The 24888-nt window shown below is 29.3% G+C and overlaps 1 protein-coding gene across 15 annotated transcripts in view; it reads left to right on the top strand.

The window, feature by feature from the left end:
• LOC122502398 (CUGBP Elav-like family member 4) overlaps nucleotides 1-24888 on the top strand; it is an 829562-nt gene that overhangs the window by 700099 nt on the left and 104575 nt on the right. For 13 of the 15 annotated variants that reach the window (XM_043612426.1, XM_043612424.1, XM_043612423.1 and 10 more), the window contains one exon: nucleotides 2662-2739. The exons of the other annotated variants lie outside the window; for them this stretch is intronic. In XM_043612426.1, coding sequence (XP_043468361.1) covers nucleotides 2662-2739 — 78 coding nt within the window. The remainder of the gene's footprint in view (nucleotides 1-2661; nucleotides 2740-24888) is intronic. 15 annotated transcript variants of the gene reach the window in all.

Raw genomic sequence — 24888 nt, 5'->3', positions numbered from 1 at the left:
ATTGTTATAAATAAGTACTGAAATCTGTTACATTTATGCATTATTCAAGCGTGAGATTCATTTATATGTTCGTCAAAATTTTTCAACAGTCCCAACTTAAAAATCGAAAGTTTTCAAATCGAGCTAATTTTGACACAAACTTTAGTACTATGGGAGAGCACTTTACCCATGAAATATTAAGGGCCGCTTGAAATTTCAAGGTCAGTGTATGAACTGGAATTTAAGTTGGTAAACTCGATCAAATTACAATACTAAACCAAGTTCACCTACTTAAACTCCTCTTAAAAAAAGTTGTGGAAAGTACTCGTTAATATTGTTCGATTTGCTTCAAATTTGCAGGAAAATTTTGTTGTATACCTTGATTAATTATTTGGTGTGAGATAAAAGATTTGAAAACATCGCCCAAATAAGAATCACTCTAGTCGTGTATAGGTTTACAGAAAAAAGTGTGCTTTAAAAACTTCATCTAGTTTTATATTTTTTATATTAATTAACATAATACAAAATATTATTGGCTGCTTATAAATGTCGAGTTTCATAATTTTAAATTCACTAAAACGATGTTTACTTGAATATAATTAATTATGGGGAAAATATACCCCCACGATTGTGTTACTACAATAAATCACGTGAATTTAAATATTTACGGACATTAAATTGAAATAAAGCTATAGCCATATTTGCTAAACACATTTTATTATTTTGTAAAGTGATTTATAAATATAAAATTTTTTATTTATAGATGAATCGTGTTTCTGCATATCCATATATGCAAAGGTTTTAGTTTAAAAATTTTTTTGATAGAACGCGACCCATCATTTACGTTCGAGAAACCCCGATTGCAATTATCGACATTCACTTTAATAGCAGGTATTCTAACTTTGAAGTGATATCACGTATCAGTTGAAAGTCCCTTCATCAAAATATAAAAAAGTCTCCCGGCAGCTGTGAATTTGATTTGATTTCGAAATGTCACATATAAAGCATTCTTTAAAAGGATTTAGTTACAAACATGAAAGTGGTTTTGTAGTGCCTTGTAATTAAATATCTTCGCTATATCATGAAATTTATTTTTAATATAGAAATGAATTAAAATAGTATGCTAATTATTTTGAGCATATATAGCGAGATTTTGCTATGTTTTATTACAAAGTATGTTAATCACTTACGAAAAGAATATAATTAAAGTTATTATTTTTAATTATCCTATGCCCGATTACACAGGCCAATACTGATTTTGGTGCGGAAAATAGCAAAGTTGTTTTTCATAGGTTTTTTCATGCTAATAATCAAACTTGGACAAAAATTTTCAATAACTGATAAGTAATAAGCATGAAAAAATTTATCAGAAACAGCGTTGAAATTTACAGCATTAAAAAATTTTAATTTTCTTGGCCTGCGTCTTTTTAATTCTTTTTTAACTTCTTTATCGGTTATACGTGCTATCTAGAATTTTTTTGTAATATTTATTCCATGTATATTATACACTACCGTCTACGAGTATCAGGACGATTACACACGACTCTATGAAAAAACATGCCATCAATTTTTCAATCATATCTCGTAAATAAAAGGAGATACAAAAAAAATTAAATACGGTTAAAAAGCTTATTAAATTTTGCGTAAAATAAGCCGTCTTTGAAGTTATTTCGTTAACTATTTTTTAAGTTGTAGAGTGAGAAAGAAATAAAAAAAATTATCAAATTTTCTCATTTTTATCTCTTGAATTCAACTTTTTCAAAAATCTAAAAAAATTTAGATAAAATTTTTCTAAAAACACAGAAATCTTCGTTAGAATTTCAGCTTTAAAATATGCCTTCGAAAATTAAAAAGGGCTAATCCGTCTTCGATATATCATTAAAAATGTGAAGCTGTGTTTCGACCGATTGGTGCATTGAAATTCAACTGTCACAACTCGATTCTGGCTTCGCTCGGCAGCGAATGAGAGAGAAAGCAGGGACGAATTTATGCGGGGGAACAATGAACTTTCGAGTTTCTTTATATTGCTCATGAAACATCATTATTTATTATTCCCCAGCATGAATTCGTCCCTGCTTTCTCTCTCATTCGCTGCCGCGCGAAGCCAGAATCGAGTCGTGACAGTTGAATTTCAATGCACCAATCGGTCGCAACACAGCTTCACATTTTTAATGATATATCGAAGACGGATTAGCCCTTTTTAATTTTCGAAGACTTATTTTAATGCTGAAATTCTAACGAAGATTTCTGTGTTTTTAGAATAATTTTATCTAAATTTTTTTAGATTTTTGAAAAAGTTGAAGTCAAGAGATAAAAATGAGAAAATTTGATAATTTTTTTTATTTCTTTCTCACTCTACAACTCAAAAATAGTTAACGAAATAACATCAAAGACCTCTTATTTTACGCAAAATTTAATCAGCTTTCTAACCGTATTTAAGTTTCTTTGGATCTCCTTTTATTTGCGAGATATGATTTAAAAATTGATGGCTTTTTTTCATAGAGTCGTGTGTAATCGTCCTGATACTCGTGGACGGTAGTGTACAGATTCGAAATTATAAAGCCTAAAAATGAATTCAAGACAAAATGCAGGAAGCTTGATTGTAGTTTGTCAAGGGCATGTTTGCAATGTTTAGCTCGATGTGATGGATCATGATGTATTTGTCGTTTGTTATTGTCGCAGCTTATCCCGCCGTCTATGGACAGTTTCCTCCAGCCATTCCTCAACAGATGACTGCTGTTGCCCCTTCGCAGAGAGAAGGTAAGTAACCATGTTAGTTTATCGTTTAATTGTTGATTGTTTACTCGACTATCGTAATTTTTATTGTATATCCAGTTCCATCCAATCCACAATCACTATTTCTTATTGTCATCTTCCTTAATTTCCAATTTGATCAGATTGTAATAAGCAATGGACATTCTGCATTTTCTAATTTAAAATAAATATATCTTCTTAAAAAATATGCAATATGATTCAATATTTACCGAGAACAACCTATTTTTTCATTATGTTTATTTCATTGTGATCTTTTTAAACTATTTACATAAATATTTATATAGAAGAATTATAATTTATATAATTCTGTGAACTGATTTTTATAGGATAATCAGGCACCCTAAAAAGTTTCGATGTAAAAAATTCAATTGTTTTTATAAATTAGACTTAAACCATGTAGTATTAAACCCCGTTAGACGTTGCTGATTGCAAATTCGAAATAATTTCTTTAAAATTCAAAAATGGCGGACTTGATTTTGACGTTAAAGACCATCTTTATTTATTCGTAATTCGGATTAGTAAGAGTATTTTATGAGACAAATTATAAATATATTTTTATTAAGTTGCGACGCTACAATTAAGACGCTGTATTGAGAATTTAAAAAAAAATTTAAAAAGGCCTAAAATGATTCAAAAATACAAGTTTTGAGCTTAATTTAGCAACAAATTTAAATTTCTGTAAATTAAACAATTTTTGGAGAAATGGGGTGACACGCTTAACAAAAAACATCCTATATAATATAGGATCCTTTCAATTTTAAAGATAATAAAATCAATTAATTTGATTAACGAACCTTATTTTACAAAGACTATTTTAAATTTTACAAATTTTTAATAATGCTGTTAATAGTACTGGACTTTCAATATGCACATCAAAGCTTACAAATTTTAAATGAATTTAATTAATTTTAGTTAGTTATTAATTCTTTATAATTCAAAACTTAAATTCCCTTCATATTTCAGTGTTTTACATACGTTAGATTGAAATTTTTAAAATTCGTATTAACCAAATCCGAATTCTATTTTTCTGATATCAAATGCTCTATCAGTCGTCACTAATTTTCATAAGATTAAGTTATATTATTAATTCCTTTTTATTATTATTTATTTAATAATTTAAACAATATTGCACTTATTAAACTTTTTTTTATAAAATAGTACTATACTAATAATAAAAGTGAAATATAACAATTAATGCTCATATGTCGAACATCTCCACAATATTTTTATTTAAAAATTAGATTTGATTATTTTAACTTTTCAGTCACTTTTTTTTTACTAAAATTGACCACATGGGATCTTACGTGGGTTTTTATATAAAACCTATTATCATTTTTATTTACGTAAGTGTTTTTCGGAGTAGAATGTTCGTTAATCTTCATACACTATCAAAATAAATACATGTATTCCTATAATTTCGATAAAAAATAAAAAACAATATTCAAAACAAATTTAATTTTTTAATGAAAATACAATTTTTACAGCTATCCAATAATTACAAATTTTTATTAATCACTTTAAAATTAAATTCTCTATAGGGTCATTTGAGGTAAATGTAAACGGAATATCTATTTTTCACCAAAAACATTAGTTTTTTTTGTTAAAAAGTAAAACGGACGGATTTTTTTTTCATGAACTTGTTACTAGAGTTCCCTAGAAAAATTTTATGAGGTTCAAAAAAATATTGATGCACCTAAATCACCTAAAACTGACTGTTTACATTTAACCCGAGATTTTAAAATTATCCTTAAATTCGGGGTAAATGTAAACACCACTGTAGTTAAGCGAAGTTTAAGAAACAAGTTATTTTAAGTATACTACTGTTTTAAAGGATGGAAAAACTGATAAAAATGCTTCGTAAAATCAACCAGTTGACTGATAATGTATCATATAAAATAAACAATTAGCCATTACAAAACTAGTAATGTAAAAACTTGAATAACTTGAACAAATTTTAATAGATTTTCATTCAACTTGGTAAAAGGAAGTTTTTTTTTATTTTGCTGAATTAGAATCTAAAAACGAATTTTTAAATTTCAAAATGGTGGATCCAATATGGCGGATGAACCTAAAAATAATATTTTTAAAAATTGATCAAATTTACTTGAATCTGGCTACTAGGGGGTTTTTGAGGTCGCTGAATACGAACTTGAAGTCAAATTTTAAATTTTTAAAATGGCGGATGAACCTAAAAATATTTTTAAAAATTAATCATATTTTCAAAAAAAAATTTTTTTTTATCAAAATTTTTTTTAAGAGGACCTAATTTCCTTTTCTATGTAATTTTACATTTCCAAATTAATGAAATTGTGAAATAGAAGCAAATTTATTCAATTATTTTCTTTTAAAATGTAGTTCAAGTTCTGTTTACATTTACCCCGAGTTTTCGAATTCTCGGGGTAAATGTAAACACTTAATTATTTATTAACTAAATTGACGAAAATCAAAAATCAAAGTCAATTTTTGTTAGGGCATTAATAAGGAAGAATTACATATTTTTGTTTGATTTTTAAATTTATTTTTATGCAAATGTGAGACAAAATACTGAAACAGTAAAATTTTGATTTTCAATCTTTTTTGCATTAAAAAATAACTTACACTATGGCATTGACAATTGTCAAAATAAAATATTAGCAATACTCAGAACATCTTGTAGGTGAGCTGAGGTAAGAATATTGACGTCGTACTTATTTTTTAATTTGTAAATTTAGCTAAAACATCTACTGTTTACATTTACCCCTTGTTTACATTTACCCCAAATGACCCTAAGTGATTATTGAATTGAATTTAAGACTAAGGAAAAAAGGTGATGACTGAAGACAAAAGGGAAGGCGTTAAAACTAAAAAGTGAAGGGGAAAAAGGTGGTAAGCTCACCGAGTGAACGCCTAATTGCAATTAACAACTCGCCATTATTAGAATATACCATGCCTTACAATGAGATAATGCAAATAAAACGAAAGTTTTAATTACTTTGCTGCTGCGCCCGGCGGCGAGTCGTTGTTACAACGCACAATAAAGAAAAGTTTACCGCGACAGCATTCCTCTCTTTGTCTCGCTCTGTAAGTCTCTCTCTCTCTCTTTCTCCCTATGATTTTTTCTATTTTGCTCCTTCTATTCATTCTCTGTGTTTTTTATAGTGTTGTTTTTCTCTTTGCGTTTCATTAATTTGCTTCGCGCGTTTTAGCGAAAATGGAGAACGATATGAAAAATTCTAAATTAGAGGGAAATTCACAAAATCATTGTCCAGAAAAGGGATATAATGATATGCTTTTTTGTAATGGGAATTCGCTCGCCGGATGGAGTCCGGGATCCCTTAAATATTAATTAAATAAATAATTATCCATAGTCAATGGTGTGAAGCGCCACCCAGGCGCGAAAGACCAATGCTGACGATGGGATGAAGCTTGACTGAGTCTTGAACGCCCAGCGTGGGTAACCCAGTGTTGAAGCAGTCTTTATATCATTGTCACTCAATATTAGTTCAGCATGGGACACCAATGATCGTCCCATGCTCGATTCAAGACTCGGTCAATCTTCGTGAGTGAAGCTTGAACATCTAATCTTAATTCAAGCCTGAATCAATCTTGATAGTTTATTTATTGCCAGGTGCACTTAACGATATTAAATATAAATATTTATAAATTATTTAATATTAAAATATTTTTTATGATAATTTTGTATAATATTTAAAAATTATAATTATTATTATTTAATAATATAATAATTATAATAATATAATATAATAATTATTATTGACAATAGATGGAATATATCAATCAATCAATCAATTAACTTGACTTGGATTGATTGATATATTCCATCTATTGTCTATATATTTGACCAAGTGATAAATTCTACATATATTATAATAATTATTATTATTATTAAGATATCAATTGGTAAATAAATATTAATATTTATTTAGTTTATAACTGAGTTGACTTCCTCTTTACTTCGACAATCTTCGGAGAGTTTTCTGTTGTCGAAATCTTTTTATACTTTTATCCGTCCTTAAACTTGTGTTTCTGTAGCGAAATTTTGTTTATGAGAAATCCATACGGATACTTCGTTTTTCGGACTTGTTCACTAGTCTTCATTTTGCAGTAATATCTAGCTGGTTGTCATACAGGTCCACACTCCGTTTTAACTTTGATTTTCTGTACTTCTTCTTGACTATTGATTTTGGTCTTAGGTAAGAAGTCTTCATTCTACTGTGCTTTACCATGAAGTGTGTATAGGGATTTTCAAATGTTACTGCGCTTAGTAATTCCTTTCTAGTCTTCGATGGTATTCTTTTGTGCAATTTTGATAACTGAGTGGAGTGAATGTAGAGATCTGAGGCTAAAGAAATGAAATGTTCATTTTTCTTGGTTCATGGAAATAGAAATTAAATTAAAAGTGATAAGTGCGAGAAAGATGGAAATTTCGTTCAGGAAGGTTAATTCAGATTATTCTTGTTGCAACAATCTCTAGTTAAAGTATTCGGTTTACCACACCTTGAACAGAATTTAAGTGGTCTGCTTCTGCAATTTCTCCGTACATGACCTGGTTTGCCACAGCGCCAACAGTGTTTGGAACTGTCGTAGGTTTTTTCTTCTGTGATGCTCACGACGTCGGATTTTTTAGCTGTCTTGTGAAGACAACGGTGAAGTTATAGGGTAGCTTGTCTTAAAGAACATTTCTTTAAAATGTGACTGGAATCCTATATCTAGCTGGCTAAAAGTGTCCTTCAACTCTTCTAAAGGTGTTCCAAGGATTAAATTAGGAAAAATGCGCTTTAGTTGCAGTTCCGAGATCTAATGTTTCTGCTGTAGTTCTTTCACTTTCACCAAAATGTCGAATAGTTGAATCGTTGGAAACCATTGTACTGATCCCACAATTAAATAATGAACTTCGTTGTTGCTAAGTCGTCCTTCCATCTTCTTCTTTCTTGCTTAACAATGATCTGTGATGCACAAGTGGTGAATGAATAAAAATTTCGCGGAGAGATTTGATTATAGCAGCCGAGCGTTTTATCCCTACTCTACTCTATTGTCATGTGAAACTTCGCGGCGATCCACAGTGGGTCAAAATGCTAACTTTTTTTGGAAAATGAAGGTAGATAAATTTGTCATCGAACGTTCATCTCGAATTTTTGAAAAAAATTTGTTTATTGAAATATTTAATAAACAAATGGAAAAAATATTTTTTTTTCTTTTAAGGAGTGCTATTTTTTTTAAAATGATAAGAATTTGTTTGAAAATTGTTGGAATTAGTGAACAAGATATTGAAAAATAGTTTTTGGCAACATTGTTATTAAAATAAAATTTTTTATTTTGTTATAAACAAATAAATGGAAAATTACAATTTCATCGTTTTTAAAACAGTTGTTTTAAAAGTTCCTTTTCAAAACCGCTAATTTCAGAAATAACTTCGTAGTCTTCGAAAAATTTCCGAGCTGTATTTCCATCATTGGAAGTTCCAGCATTTTGTTTAGGAGTATCAACTATGAGTCCAAGTCGTTTTCGAATTTCATTCTTAATTTGCTCTTTTCGGGTTTTGAAAATCTCTTTGTGTTCAGGAGCTCTGCACTGCCAAGTTTTAAATGGTAAACGGTAACTAACTTGTAACACGTATTCCATTTGCCTAATCCACTGATGTAAAATTTGTAGTCCTAATTGATAAGCTCCTATATCTTTTTCTCTTTTCATCAACTCTGGTAAATTATTCATTTCGCTTGGTTTTGCACCACAAATAATACAATTTGCTGGAGAAGAAGTTCCAGTCACATATTGACAGACTTTTCCATCGATCATTGTTCCAAGCAATTCGTGATTTATATTATAAATTGTGCCGTCAATCTCAACTTTGCTTGGCTTTAACTTGTTTATTTTAATATTAATATTACTAAATTCACGCAAGACAGTAGTTTTCGATTCTTTAATGTATTCAAACATAATAGGCATACAATTTTTTGGAGAACATGGTCGAGGGTTTTCCCAAATAATAGTGGAGGATGACTCATTTAAAGATTCAAGTCGAAGAAAACTAAGGACATTAAAAAAAGACTTTCATCTGAATTTTCAGGGTCTTCAAACTTTTGTTTATAAGCATTAAACCCGGATGTTCCATCACCACCATATTTTGAAATCAGTTTAAAGTGAGTCTCATTTTTTGAAGGTGTTGCATCTTTTCATTGCAATAATCTAGCAGCAGTGTGTTCAAGAAGTTCTTGAAGCTGGATACTAGCACGAGTTTCTGTAATTTCTGTTGCAGAGCTTGGCGGATAACATTTAACTTTTGCATCTGTTATATGTTTATATGGAGGAAAAATATCTAAATTTTTTTCTTAAAAGTTCATACTTAGATTTTGTCAAATCTAAATCAACAAAAATAGCCAGAGCTTCATCATCTGAAAATGGAATTATTTTTTCGTTTTCCACAACAGCTGCTTCAAAATTACCAGGATTATTTGATATTCCTTTCCGAACAATATCTAGTGCTGTTTTCTGATCTACAGTCTGTAAACTTTGAATAAGATCAACTTCATCAGCTGACACAGATTTCTTAAGTTCTTCAATTCTTCTTTCTTTAGTTTTGTCTGAACAGTTATCAAAGCTTTTCTTTTTTCGAACATTTTGGGAATCATCTTTTAACTCTACTGAAAATTCAGATTCCAGCCAAGATTTATTTACCGAAAAAAACTTCTGTACTCGATTTTCTTTAGCATGAAGAGTTTTATTCCATCTTCTTTTAAATTGAGGGATAAAATAGCGAAACAGTTGAAGACGAATTAAGTCTATCAGGTTCTTAGAAAAACTGTACTTTTTGTTTAAAAGATTTAAAAGTAAATTTTCTGAAGAAGAATTTGAATTTATAAGCATATTGCTTAATTCTACATTTAAAATTTTAAACGAAGTCATTATTCAATAATAACAATCAATAAAATTCTTACTGGTTTTTTATAGTCCTTAAAAGGACAGATTGGTTTGGTTTTTTGAAAAAAGCTGAAAATTATTTGCTTTAAAAATACTAGATTTTTAAAAAGAGAAAATCTCTTTACCTTAGCAGTTGTAATAAAAACTTTAAAAATTTGAAAACAAAATCACTTACCTTTACAATATAATACACGTACCAATATTAAGAAAAAATTGTATTTAGAACAGCACAGGACTTGGCTACTTATACTTGTGGCTGTCAGTGTCACTTATGAGAATACAGTCAAAACACTTGAATGTGACATCTAGCGGTCAGTATAAGGTCAAGAAGCTAGAAATAAAGATTTTTAAAATTGTATAGAGAGATGCATACCAGAAATTCAAATCGCATTAATTAAAAATGTACTCTCTGAGAACATCAGTTCGGAAATTTGCGAAACCATTACTTTTAATAGCAAAAGCTTTTCTTCTTTTTTGAGAAGTCGTCATATAATTTTTTAAAATCATGATTACGAAACTAATTTTCTTCGGTCAAGAAGCTCAAAATAATTTATTTATTAATTAATACTTGTTAATATAATTATTAAAGAAGTTCCGTTTAGCAGCTATTAATAATAATAAAATGTTTTAATTTAAACCAAAAATGTTATAGAAACAAAGTTTTTACACTAAAAAAGATCTAAATGTTGTACTTGTTAACTAATAATTGTTTAAATAATTATTAGATTGGTACTAATTAATCACTGTTACGAAACATTATATAATAAGTTCTCACATAAAAATAAAACAGAAAAAACGAACTTCCTAAGTTAGCAAATGTCGAACCAGTACATTTGTTAATTAATATTTGTTTAAACAATTGTGAAATTGTTAATTAAGATTTGTTTAAACAATTGTGAAATGTAATAAGTTCTCATATAAAAATAAAACAGAAAAAACGAACTTCCTAAGTTAATGATAGATCGTCCAACGTCCTTCCGGCAGGACGAAAAAGACTCAGGTGAGTCCCTCCGAAATCACTAAAGAAAACTAACATGGATTCAGATAAATAAAAAATGATATATATCATTGGAAAGGTAACGAAACAAGCTTTCAGCGCATATAAATATCGAGCTTGTAAGTTCAAAACTAAGGGCTGGGTAGTTTGAAGAAGTTACATGTTCCAAAAATTCACATAATTTTTAGTCACAGAATGACGAAGCCCGGTCCTGCCGGCAGGACGCTTTTCGCTTTATTTAAGAGACTACCTAGCCCAGGTTTATAAATTTAAAGACTCGATATTTACATCATTTGAAAGCTTGTTTCATTACCTTTCCAACGATATATTTAGTTTTATATTTATCTGCTTCCATATTAATTTTATAGAGCAATTTCTAAGGGACTCGCGCCTGAGTATTACTCAGATATACTGAACAATATTAAAAATGAATTTTTTTTTAATTAAAAAATTGGGTTTCATTCTTTGAACGTTTCTGAAGAGAAAGAGACTTGTCCGGTCAAAAAATATTGATTTTTGGGGATTTTACATTAAATTTACGAAAAAATGTTTTTTTTCACTGTTTAAAAACATAGCAAGTTTGAAGGCTTTGAAAAATGGTTTAAATTATTATTTTAAAAAGTCAAAAATATGGATTTTTTCGTCTTTTCGTCTACTTTAATCCCAAAGGAGTGACAGAAAAGAAAAGTTGAATTCCCTTTTTTTAAAAGCCTTTTTTTCGGAACATCCTTCCGGCAGGACGGGCGTTTGGACGATTTATCATTAACAAATGTCGAACCAGTGCATTTGTTAATTAAGATTTGTTTAAACAATTGTGAAATATCCTTAAAAGGTTAGGATGTGAATTCAGGCTCATAATATAATAATTAACAGTTTATTCTGCTGAAAAAATAATATTTTTGATAATCTCAAAGTCAATAACCTCATAATTAATTATTAATTGTTATTAATTTTTATAAATAACAAATGGATTTACAAAAAAATCATTTGTTAGTTTGAAATACTATCAATTTGGTCAAATTCTGATCAAAAAATTTCAAACAATGTTTTTAAGGCTATGTCCAAGTTGTGAAATGTAAACAAACCAAAAGGTTACTATACCAGCACTAAAATCGCAATTTTCCGACAGCCAATTCTCCCACAAAAAATAACAATTTTACACTTTCTCTACAAAAATGGAAAATTAGAGTTTCAAAATGTCCAAAAATATCATGTTTGGCTATGAGCAATAAAAACCAATTAGTAAAATAACTAATTAAAATGGCCTGTAAAAGAGCATTTTTGACGCGTCGCGAAAAATAAACTGTTTGAGTATATCAACCGCACGGATGATGAAGAAGTTCCATGTCAGCGATTGGACCTTCAACATGTGGAAGGGTAAATTTTTCCCTTTCCTCCTTGAAATTACAAGAGAAAGGGTAAAAACTTCTTCATCGTCCGTGCGGTTGATATAGTCAAACAGTTTAATTTTCCGCGACGTGAACTCTGCTGCTCTCTGCGCAAGCGCAGACCGTACCAAGGTCGCAATGACATCACCATGCAAAAAGGCACATTTTGTTTTTGACTGAAACTCAGTGGTTTTCTCATTTTTTCAGTTATTCAAAGTTTAGTAACCAAATTCGATACGTTAGTTCACCATTTCTATAAAGAAAATGTGAATTTATCTTTATTTACGCAAATGGGAACAGCGAAAAAATGCTTCACTATTCGGTCTATAAAGAAGCATTTTTTCGCTGTTCGCATTTGCGTAAATCAATATAAATTCACATTTTCTTTATGGAAATGGCAAACTAAAGTATCGAATTTGGTAACTACACCTTGCATAGCTGAAAAAAATGAGAAAATAACTAAGTTTCAGTCGAAAACAAAATGTGCATTTTCGCATGGTGCTGTCAATGCATTCTTAGTTTTGATTTTGAATGATACTCAGTGGTTTTCTCATTTTTTTCAACTATGCAAGGTGAAGTAACCAAATTTGATACTTTAGTTCATCATTTCCATAAAGAAAATGTGAATTTATATTGATTTACACAAATGGGAACAGCGAAAAAATGCTTCCCTATTCGGTCTATAATGAAACATTTTTTCGCGCTTCCCATTTGCGTAAATAAAGATAAATTCACATTTTCTTTATAGAAATGGTGAACTAAAGTATCGAATTTGGTTACTAAACTTTGAATAACTGAAAAAATGAGAAAACCACTGAGTTTCAGTCAAAAAGAAAATGTGCCTTTTTGCATGGTGATGTCATTGCGACCTTGGTACGGTCTGCGCACGCGCAGCGAGCAGCAGAGTTCACGTCGCGAAAAATTAAACTGTTTGACTATATCAACCGCACGGACGATGAAGAAGTTTTTACCCTTTCTCTTGTAATTTTAAGGAGGAAAGGGAAAAATTTCCCTTTCCACATGTTGAAGGTCCAATCGCTGACATGGAACTTCTTCATCGTCAGTGCGGTTGATATACTCAAACAGTTTATTTTTCGCGACGCGTCAAAAATGCTGTTTTACAGGTCATTTTAATTAGTTATTTTAATAATTGCTTTTTATTGATCATAGTCAAAAATGATTTTTTTGGAAACTTTGATACTCTACTTTACCATTTTCGTAAAGAAAGTGTAAAAATTTTATTTTTTGTGGGAGAATTGGATGTCACAAAATTGCGTTTTTAGTGCTGGTGTAGTGACATTTTGGTTTGTTTACATTTCACAACTTGGACATAGCCTTAAAAACGATGAAATTGTAATTTTCCATTTATTTGTTTATAACAAAATAAAAAATTTTATTTTAATAACAATCTTGCTAAAAACTATTTTTCAATATCTTGTTCACTAATTCCAACAATTTTGAAACAAATTCTCATCATTTTAAAAAAATAGCACTCCTTAAAAGAAAAAAAAATTATTTTTTCCATTTGTTTATTAAATATTTCAATAAACAAATTTTTTTTCAAAAATTCGAGATGAACGTTCAATGACAAATTTATCTACCTTCATTTTCCAAAAAAAGTTAGCTAAATCCGTTAAAAATTGTAGTGTACAAATCAATTTGTCCACGGGCGTGCATTTTGCCCCACTGCGATCGAGTGAACTAATAATCTCTAATCGAAATCACAGCATAATTATTATTAATCACAAAATAATAAACGAGAGAGAGAGACAGAAAGAAAAGAAAAAAAAATTAATTTTTTCATAATTCATTTTTTTAACTACGGAAAAAAAATTACTTTGTTCTGTACTTTTCTAGGGGAAAAAAATATTTTTCATTTTTTTTGTAGTAGAGTAGAACGGGGTGAAATAGCCATGGTGCAAAAAAGTCATTTGACTTTTATTTGAAAACTATTAAACCGATTTATCAGCTATTTAGAATATAAATACTATCAGTTAATACGCAACTTTTGATACCAGTTTGGATGTTGTACCTATATTAATATAATTTTTATTGTAATTTTAATTTTTTAGTTGCTTTGCGTATAATATTTCAATGAACTTTTCGAACATATTACAACCTGTTTAAGTAAACGGGAAATTAAAGTAAATGTTTGTACATAAGGAGAAAACTATACTCAAAACGTAAACAATGTTAATTTTTGGAAATTGAACTGAATTTAAAATTTATTTTAGCTTTTAGAAAAACTGGTCTTGGGGGTGAAAAAGCCAGGGACAAAAATCCATTGAATATTATGTGAAATTCATTTGTTTTCTACTTAAACTAACCTTCTAATTTTACAAAATTTTCGCGTGTTTACTTAATAAAATTAATTAAACACGACGAAAAAATAGTATAAAGAGCGTTAAAAAATAAACAACGAAAAAACGGTTGGAACAAAATATAGCATCTGTGGTGAAATTTAAGGAAGACTTTAAAAAAAGGTACAAAAACTTGGCAGTGTAAATCGAAAACAGGTAAACTTAACATTATATTCAATTTTCCTTGATAAAAGCTCTTTAAAATTTATTCAAATATTTTAAAAATAAGATTATTTGTCATGTAAATAAAGGAAAACTATAAAAATACAAAAATTAATAACATATTTTAATAAAATCGCGAGGTGGCTTTCTCCCCCCACCAGGTGGTACAAAAAAGCCATTTGCAGAGGTTTCGTAAAACTCTTATAACTTAGTCCTTTCATGGGATAAAAAATATTTCCGTCAATAATATTCAAGCTTAATAACTAAACTTTCAATCCAATTTGGAAATTTGAGAAAAAAATTTTTAATTCAGATTTTATAAATTAAAATGTAAAAATGTGGCTATTTCACCCCGTTCTACTCTACTTTACTAAGAAAAAATTTTAGTCCCTGTTCGGGCGCCATGTAATGATATGATTTTTATTTGCTACGGAATTCGCTCGCCGGATTAAGTCCGGGTACCTATCGTAGTTTCTTTAACTAATAATTAGTAAATCTTAGGTTGAGCATTACGTAATTATGATTTGTGCTGTGAAATCGAGGAGAGGTGTAGTCAGTAACAAGTCTCAATTTAAACCTTCGAAAGTGAATATATTGTAAATCAAAAGAAAATATTTAACAAACAATAAAAATAAGAAATATAAGAAAACAATAAATATAAATATAAAGATAGTGAAACATAAATTAGTATGAAAAGTAACTTAACATTTGTTTCTCGTCGAAAGAAATACTTTAGTTAACATTAAAAATTCATTTAAACAAATAATACTAATTCTTATAATTATCGGTTCTCGCGGAGTTAAGTCAATACTTTAATCGCATTAGATTTTAGTTACAAGTAATACGTGCTTCAGTTTGCATTTCCGATGCAGGGATTTAATTCATATTCGCAAGACAGTTCTAGAATAGGTTTCCACTTTACGCGAGTCCGACGATACCTATGGCGCGCGCGCACTTCTAAGAATTAACCAAGTAGCACCTAGGGGTTTATTCAAATTCTGGATGCTGCCGAAATCCTTGCCGTATGCGGTAACGAGTGAATATGAATTACGAGGAACGAAAATTAATTAAACTAGGCGTACTTGTCAACTTTACACGAGAGCACCCCTGGTCAGTTGCATAGTACCTGGTAAAAGAAAGTTCGTTCGACCTTAAAGCACCTGGGTAGAACGAACATTTCCTTTGACAGTATTTTACTCACCAGGAGAGTGATTCATTTTGAACCCATGCCCCCAATGTTTAACACTTATTATTAACCCCTTCCGGAACTGAAATATTGTAAAGCGAACAAAAAATGTGTAAGACCTTCCCATCAATTAAATCAGTTGAAACTTTTTACTCGGAGGTTTTTGGGGTCGCCGCTGGACAATCTGAAGTCGGTTTTTCAAAATTCAAAATGGCGGCTTCATTATGACGGATGACAAATTTAAATAGTTAGATTTGATTGAAACTCGTTACTCAGGGGTCTTTGGGGTCGCTGATTACGAATTTAAAGTTTAAATTTAAAATTAAAATGATTAATTGAACTTTCTGATTTATAAGAATTCAACTTCTGAAATTTTAAGCATATTCTTAACTAAATAAAATTGATAGTTTTCAAAATCCTTGAGCGGCATACTTTTTTTTGAATATCTGTAAGGCAATGCTTCGATCACACTATACATGGACTTGTTAAAAGTAAAATTGTAGTTGTGCCTTTCAAAAATGTATAAATTTAAATAAAATCACGATTTGTATTAACATCTTCAAATTGTTTCTACAGGAATACAAATATAGGCACACTAATGAAAAATGTCTTAAAATGTTCGATTTTTTATTGTCTATTTAGAAACTTATTGATCTTCTATTTTTATTCTACGCCGCACTAGGTATTTTCATAAGAATACGTTTAATTAAATTTTCTTAAAAAGTGTCATCATTTAATCAAACCTTCATATATTTTCTTACAGTCGTAGCACACTAATGGGATAGTGAAAAAAATTTGAAAACATACGTCTTTTAGCTATTTTCCTTGTAGTTGAATTAATATTTCACACGCCGCAAAAATAAAAACGTTAAAAATCTATACTTTTCTGAGAGTTTCAAATGAAATTTAAGCGTTTTTTCAATTTTAAACTCATAAAATTAATTGACAAATTAATATTTTGTTCTAATACTGTACATAAATGTTGCTTAGTATACACTGAAAAAAAAATCAGGAGAATTTGCTTCTTACTAAGGCAATTTTTGCCTTAGTAAAAAGGCAATGCAGGTAAAGCAATTGTTTCTTTTAAAAAAAGGCAATTTTTGCCTTAGTAATGTTACGTCTGTAACTTATTAATATTCTTGATTCAACTATGTAGTTTCTTAATTATATTCTTTATTTACCTATGTATATTCTTATTAATATTCTTGAATTACTTACGTATATTCTTATTAATATTCCTGATATACTTATATAATTCTTATAATATTTACATGTGTATGTGTATGTGTATGTATGTGTATGTCATATATCATTGCATTATATTCAGTACATTTTCTATTAATATGGTATATCTTATTATATTTATGTAATTACAACAAATTTATAAGTTATAACAAATCCAAGAAAGAGAAGTTATATTTCAAATAATGTAAAAGGAATAACGATTACGCATCAATTTGACAACCTGCTGCAAACTAGACCACACATAAGGAAAGAAGAATGCACTCCGAAAGAGAGAGAAACGACACATACCAGAATCAAGTCCGGTGAGACCTATCCAAATACATGGCGAATGAAGAAAACCCTATTGATATTAGTCCGGTGTGGTATCGCTGCACCTACCTGCACGTGTAGCTTTTCGGCACGTGTAATATTCGTGAACCACCTTGCATTAGAAATTTGATATAAAAAGGGGTAGCATCTTCGATAGAGTAGAGAGTATTTTTTTGGAAATCAACCTAATAACATCTTTGAAAGAGAGTATTTTTTTGGAAATCAACCTAATAACATCTTTGAAAGAGAGTATTTTTTTGGAAATCAACCTAATAACATCTTTGAAAGAGAGTATTTTTTTGGAAATCAACCTAATAACATCTTTGAAAGAGAGTATTTTTTTGGAAATCAACCTAATAACATCTTTGAAAGAGAGTATTTTTTTGGAAATCAACCTAATAACATCTTTGAAAGAGAGTATTTTTCTGAACATCAACCATAACACTTCGAAGTCAACTTAAGTGCAATCCCAGTATACAGTTTAGAAGTTAACTAAACTACATCCCCAAGTATATTTATGAGACCAAGTTCGGTACAACAATTAATAAATTCACTTGTTTAACTACGAGCAATAAGTGATAACCCAAGAAGAACTAAATTGTTTTCACGTTTCAAAATCAAATATTGAAACAGTATTTCTAATTTCTAAACATCGAGATTTGCTTTGGAGGCGACAGTCTGGAAGAAGAGAAAAATCCCCAAGAATACAATACACTAAATCCCATTAGTGTAAACAACAAGGCTAATATACAACCATTAAGGACACCAACCACAGGCTCCTTTGTGTCTACTTCTTATAACCACTTCAGATCGGAAATCGAGATAACAATCACCAGTTTTCAACACCTGCAATAATCGTTATTCCAAAAGTAAGATTTTTATACTCATTGTATTTTTGTACTATTGTCAATTCTTTTCTTTCTTAGTTGGTTTTTAAATAAATATTCTCTCACAACTTTTAGTAGGCTCATTGACTTATCCTCATCCCAAATTAGATTCAATTTCTGAAACTAATTTAAAACGAGGAATGTTAGGTATATTTAAAAAGGTTTCAGTTTTGACGTAACAGTAACTAAGGTAACAATTGCTTGTCATTTGTCAAGCAAATTGTTTACAAATGATAATACGAATTTTATATATGGATTTTTAATATGGATAGCAAAGTAAGAAATTTGCTTCAAAAATGGAATTTAGGAAATTTCGTGGAAGTATTTAAAGGTATTAATTTCACTTTTATAATAAAATTTTCTAATAAATTAAAATTAAATGTATAGACTCTCATAAAACTAGACAATTTGGTTATAAAGTTCACACGCGCATAGTTGCTATTGAAATTGACAAAGTGATTCATATTTTCTTTATTTAATTAAAATAAAATATTATTAATAAAATAATAAAATAAATAACCATAATAAGGTGTAAAAATTTTTTTAAAAAACAAAATTATATAATTTTTTTATGTAATACAGACGCTGGTGTAGATTTTAAAATTTTTGAGGAAATTGATGATTTAATGTTAGAGAAGTTATTCAAGGAACATGAATGTGGGTTCAAAAGAAAATTCATGAAGAGATATACAGAATGGAAAATAATTCCAGATATTGATTTGAGTGATAATGAAAATGAATTTTCTGAAAATTCCCCAAATGCAAAAACTGACTTAGATCCTAATATCGGAACTGCCGGTTCTGAAAATGATATTTCTTCTGCCGATGCTCTTAATAATAAAAGCCCATTTTTGAATGATTTAAAGGACCTTGACAATTCGCAAATAATTGTTGAAATACGTATGATAATTAGTATATTGACAATTAAATAAATATTGGGGTATTTTTAAATAATTCTAAACAGAAAATCCATTATTTCTGCAGCTGGTATAAAAATAAGGAAAACTGTATTAGACTTATTGACTACTACAGTCACCCAAGTGCGAAATGCCAAGACTGCAAAAACGGCCCATCATTGGTGCAGTAATGTCTGCCGAGAATTGGCAGTAGTTACTGGGCCATTATTGGTAACCAAAACGTCCCATTACTGGGCCAATGATGGTGCCGATGGTCAGAATTTCAAATTTTTTAAGACTGGGCCAGCTCTCGGCCCAATAACGGCACATTCATGGCAAAGTTTATCAATGTTTAATGTCAAAAGACAATTGCCAGTGATGTGCCGACCATCGGCCCAGTAATGGCTCATTATTGGCACTTTAATGGCAAAAAATTTGTATCGTTCATGGCAAATTATAATTACCAGTATTGGGGAGTAGCTTGGCTCAGTAACGGCATAATATTGGCAAAGTTGATCAATCTTTAATGGCAAAATTCAATTGCCAGTGATGTCACGAAGATCGGCCCATTAATGGCACATTAGTGGCACTTTAATGGCAAACATTTTGTATCTTTGATGGCAAATTATAATTGCCAGTATTGGGGCGTAGCTTGGCCCAATAACGGCACGTTATTGTCAAAGTTGATCAATCTTTAATAGGAAAATTCAATTGCCAGTGATGTGACGAAGATCGGCCCATTAAAGGCACATTAATGCCATTTTAATTTGGTATAATTTTTTATAAGAATTGAAATTTAAGAAACATTCAGGTATTCAATAAATTATTTATTTTGTATTTAAATAATTGAATAAGCTTGAAAAGGATTCAAATTAAAATATTTGATACTTTGAATTTTCTATATTTTTAACTGTCAATTTTAAAGAATTAATTTTTTTGAAAAAGTTTAATTAAGTATTAATTTAAAAAAGAAGTTATTAATGTTTTCATATAATTTTACAATTAAAGAAATTCGTAAATAAATGTTACAGAAACCTTTTTTTGAGTAAAATTTTTCCTTTATTATCTAAAAATTAAGAAATTTTCAATTTCACTTTCAATTAATATTTGCAATTGACAAATAGAATTTATAAACATTTTTTTCCTTCATTTTTTAAAAATCTTTGAATTTTTCTTAAAGCAATTGTAATTAAGAAATAGAAATGATGCAAATTATTTCCTTAAGAAAATTTATTGAATAAATGAATGTTTTTTAAAATTTAATTCTCATAATTCAATTTTAAGAAACATTTAGTTATTCAATAAATTATTTATTTTTGCATTTAAATAATTAAATTCTCGTAGAATTTTGTAGTAAAAATTGATTTCAAAATGGATTCTAGTCAAATTTTCAGATAATAATTAAATATTAAAAATATACCATGAATTATGATATTAAAATTTTTTTAAATTCAATCGCCAATGATGTGACAAAGATTGGCCCATTAAAGGCACATTAATGGCACTTTAATGGCAAAAATTTTGTATCTTTAATGGCAAAATATAATTGCCAGAATTGGGGCGTTGCTTGGCCCAATAATGGCACATTCACGACAAAGTTGATCAATCTTTAATGGTAAAAGACAACTGCCAGTGTTGTGACGAAGATCGGCTCATTATTGGCACTTTAATGGCAAAAAATTTGTATCTTTCATGGCAAATTATAATTGCCAGAATTGGGGCGTTGCTTGGCCCAATAATGACACATTCACGACAAAGTTGATCAATCTTTAATGGTAAAAGACAACTGCCAGTGTTGTGACGAAGATCGGCTCATTATTGGCACTTTAATGGCAAAAAATTTGTATCTTTCATGGCAAATTATAATTGACAGTATTGGGGCGTAGCTTGTCCCAATAACGGCACATTCACGGCAAAGTTGATCAATCTTTAATGGCAAAATTCAATTGCCAGTGATGTGACGAAGATCGGTCCATTAATGGCTCATTGTTGGCACTTTAATGGCAAACATTTTGTATCTTTGATGGCAAAATATAATTGCCAGAATTGGGATGTAGCTTGGCCCAAGAATGGCACATTAATGTCTATCATTTTGTATCTATGATGGCAAATTATAATTGCCAATATTGGGACGTAGCTCGGCCGAATAATGGCACAGTATTGGCCAGTGTAGTGTAGCTTATAAGAACCCTTTTGCTTCCTCGACTTCAAGTCAGAGTAGCAGAGTGGTCAGAGTGTTAGGCTGTGGAGCGTCAGGTTCAGGTATCGATCCCCGCGAGAGGTAAGAATTTTTCAAATATTTGTAAGTTTGCGTTTAAATTAGGGAAATAAGCCGTATAAATGTTATAAATTAATTAGTTAATTGAATAAAAAAAAATTATTTTTATTTTTTTCTAATTTTGTCAACACTGGGGGAGTAATGGCAGCCAATATTGGGCCATTAATGTCTGCTGAGATCTGGCTGCCAATAATGGGCCATTAATGTCTGCCGAGATTTGGTGCCAATATTGGGACAGTAATGTCTGCCGAGATCTGGCTGCCGACGTCCAACCGCGGTTAACACCACAAGAGTCGGCGCAAAGTCGGGCCAATATTGTCTGCCAAGTCTCGATGCCAGCTTTGCCAATACTGGGCCAGTGTTGGGCCGCGTTGGTTTTCGCACTTGGGCAGAGGAAAAATAGCTCATCGATCGTTTTTATTGCATCAAAAACTTGAAACTCATTTAATAAGCGATGTTGTCATTGAGTATGAAATGGAGTTAACAAATTGTTATCGGTATAAAATTTAAAAATTGTAATTAAAGTAAATGACAGATTTATTTTTTATTTTATTATAAACTTTAAAAAATATTTTTCTCCTTTGCGCGATATGCCAGAAACATTATTTCAAAGACATTTTTAATGAACTCACTTTGTCTGAAAAGAAATATAAATATATTAAGAATGTATAGAGTATGAATTACGTTATTTTTAATTTTTTTCATATTTTAATATACTTTACACAGGAAAAATACCTTTTTTTAAAATTTAATAATTTTATACGGTTTTATAACCTAACTTAAAATTTAAAATTTCTTGAATTAAATATAGCATAAAGAAAAATCGATTCCTAGAACTGAGCAAAGAACTTGCAACTATATTTTCAACCGAAAAAGATGCAATAGAAGAAACACTCTTTTATTATCCGTCTCAAAAAGGGAAAAATAAGAAAGATTTTGTTTGTTGTGGAGGCGTGTTGTATGAGAAGTACATATATCTAAGAAAAAAGTTGATCCAATCAGGCATAATCTCTAAATATGATTGTATTTCAGAAGGTAATTCTTTTAAATTTGAATAATTAAGAATAATTTATAATAATATAATTAAGAATATTTTTGCTATACAGTCAAACATATTTAAGTTTAATTGAAACATATTTTTTGGTTAATTTAAAGAAATAATATATTTAATTCAAACATTTTAAGTAAAAAATTAAATGTAAATTTTTTTTCGGAGCAGCGCCAAATTATTATTAAAATCTATTTTAATTACTTAATAGTAACAGTTATAATAATTTATATTATAATAATTATAATATTCCAATAAATAATTATTAAATAAAATAATAAAATTAATTAAATTTCTCATCTAATTCTAATTACAATATTAATTTAGAATACTCAGTAACGATTACCCAAGATAGCAATATTGTCTGGCTGCAATCAAATGATCAACCAAAAGAGCAGGTTAAGGAAATTTGGAATAGTACATTTGGAAAAAGAGATCGATGCGAAGATGTCAATAAGTTTTTTGAAACTTTTAAATGCTTAAAGACACCATTTGGTCACGAACTGGTATGTGATTGATTATACAACTTTAATGAGTTGTTCATTATAAACTGTCAATTAGTTTTCAAACATAAAAAAATTTTACAGCTCATTGATGATTTCAATAAAACATACTCCGAATCGTCACAAAACTTAACTACTAACTGGGAATCTTTGGTTCCAAAATTGCTAGCACATGGCAATAATAAGTTCAAAACTTATAAGTACACTTCCTGTGATCAAGATCTAATTTCTAAAGATAAAGGAAATTTGTTGGCTTTCTTCTGCCTTTTTAAAATTTTTGGATCTACTTCTCTCAAAAGAAAATTAGATGATAATGACCAGTTTGCACAACACAGACTAAGTTTAGCACGAAACTCGTTCATTTTAATTGTCGAGGTAATATAATAAATTTATAAATACAAATTACAGAATACTTTTACTTATTTTTTAAATTAAATTTTAAAATAATTAATTACATTTTTTGAAGCTTATTACATTATTAAAATAAAAATTATTTTTCCTTTCTTTTAAAGAAAGTATTTTTCATAGTAATGTATAAATTTTAAAAAATTAATATTAAAATGTTTTTTAAAGTTGTGGATTTAAAAAGCTAATCAGTATAAAATTTTTTTAATGAAATTGCAAAAAAATTTGAAAATTCCTCTTATCGTACTTTCTCAGACTGAACAAGAATTTGACCAATTCAAAGATTTAAAAGAAAAATATGAACTCGAGAAAAATTTGGTTGAACCATACATTGTTTTAGTGGGAAAACTGTTAGACGAAGGTTCTTCAAATGTTAAAGTGTACATAGTTATTCAAAAAAACACTTTCGAAATATCATCAAACTCCATTTTGGATGCAGTCGATTCCTGCTTTAAATGCATGATTATTTTAAACATCCAATTCCCTATTTCGTGTAAAATGTTGTGGTTTTTCCTTAACCAATATTTCTATAAGATTCAATTACAAAATCGTGTTAAGCCGTATTTATCTGTGACAAAAGTCATTAATGAACTTAACAAATTAAGTTAAAATTATCCTGTCCAACGCAAGAGTATTAATTAATCATTATTGTTAAGTATTTTTAAATCGCGATTATTGTGTAACATGTCTCCAACAAACATCTTGGAACACGAATTATTACTTTTAACTTTAAAACTATATAACAATCCTGTTATACCACGTAATGTTGTTGACGAATTTATAGAGACAATAACACATTTTGTTAATGATACTTTATTAGGATTGTTAAAACAGCAATTACAAAACTCGTTAAAAAATTGTAATAAAGAGGTACCTCTTGTAATTGATGAATTATTTAAATCTTATACATCAGTTTTTAACAAATATAAAACTGAATATTTGAGATTTGAATTGTACAAAGAGAAGGGATTCATAATTGAACCTGATTAAATCGTGATAGGTAAAAAACAAGTAATTAAGGTTACTGATAATGATGGGCAAATTTCAGAAGAAGAAAATATTTTTGCGCAGTATATACCTTTAAAATGGTCTTTAAAACTTCTTTTAGAATCACCAGATACATTTATGTTGCTTAGAAATTATGTAAACGAGCTAAAACAAGAAACCACTATTGTGAGTAACTTTATTCAATCTGAATGCTGGAAAAATCAATGTAAAGAGTTTTCTAAAGACAAATTTGTTCTTCCTTTATTTTTATTCCAAGATGATTTTGAATGTGGTAATCCGTTAGGATCACATGCAGGTAAAAATAAATTGGGCGCAGTATATATAACAATTCCTTGTCTTCCTCCAGTCGTGTCTTTTAAATTGAATCATATATTGTTATGTATGTTATATTATGCTGATGAGAAAAAGAAATATAGTAACAACAAAATACTATTTCAAAGATTGATTTGTGAGCTGAATGAACTAAGAAATGTGGGATTAATCATTAATGTTGATGGAAAAAGTTATCGAATTTATTTTTAATTAGGCTTAATATTAGGAGACA

This window comes from Leptopilina heterotoma, unplaced genomic scaffold (genome assembly GCF_015476425.1).
Source record: "Leptopilina heterotoma isolate Lh14 unplaced genomic scaffold, ASM1547642v1 Lhet_228, whole genome shotgun sequence".
In the NCBI taxonomy this organism is placed as follows: Eukaryota; Metazoa; Arthropoda; class Insecta; order Hymenoptera; family Figitidae; genus Leptopilina; species Leptopilina heterotoma.
The sequence above is the reverse complement of the archived record's forward strand: the minus strand, read 5'-3'. Positions and strand labels throughout refer to the sequence as shown.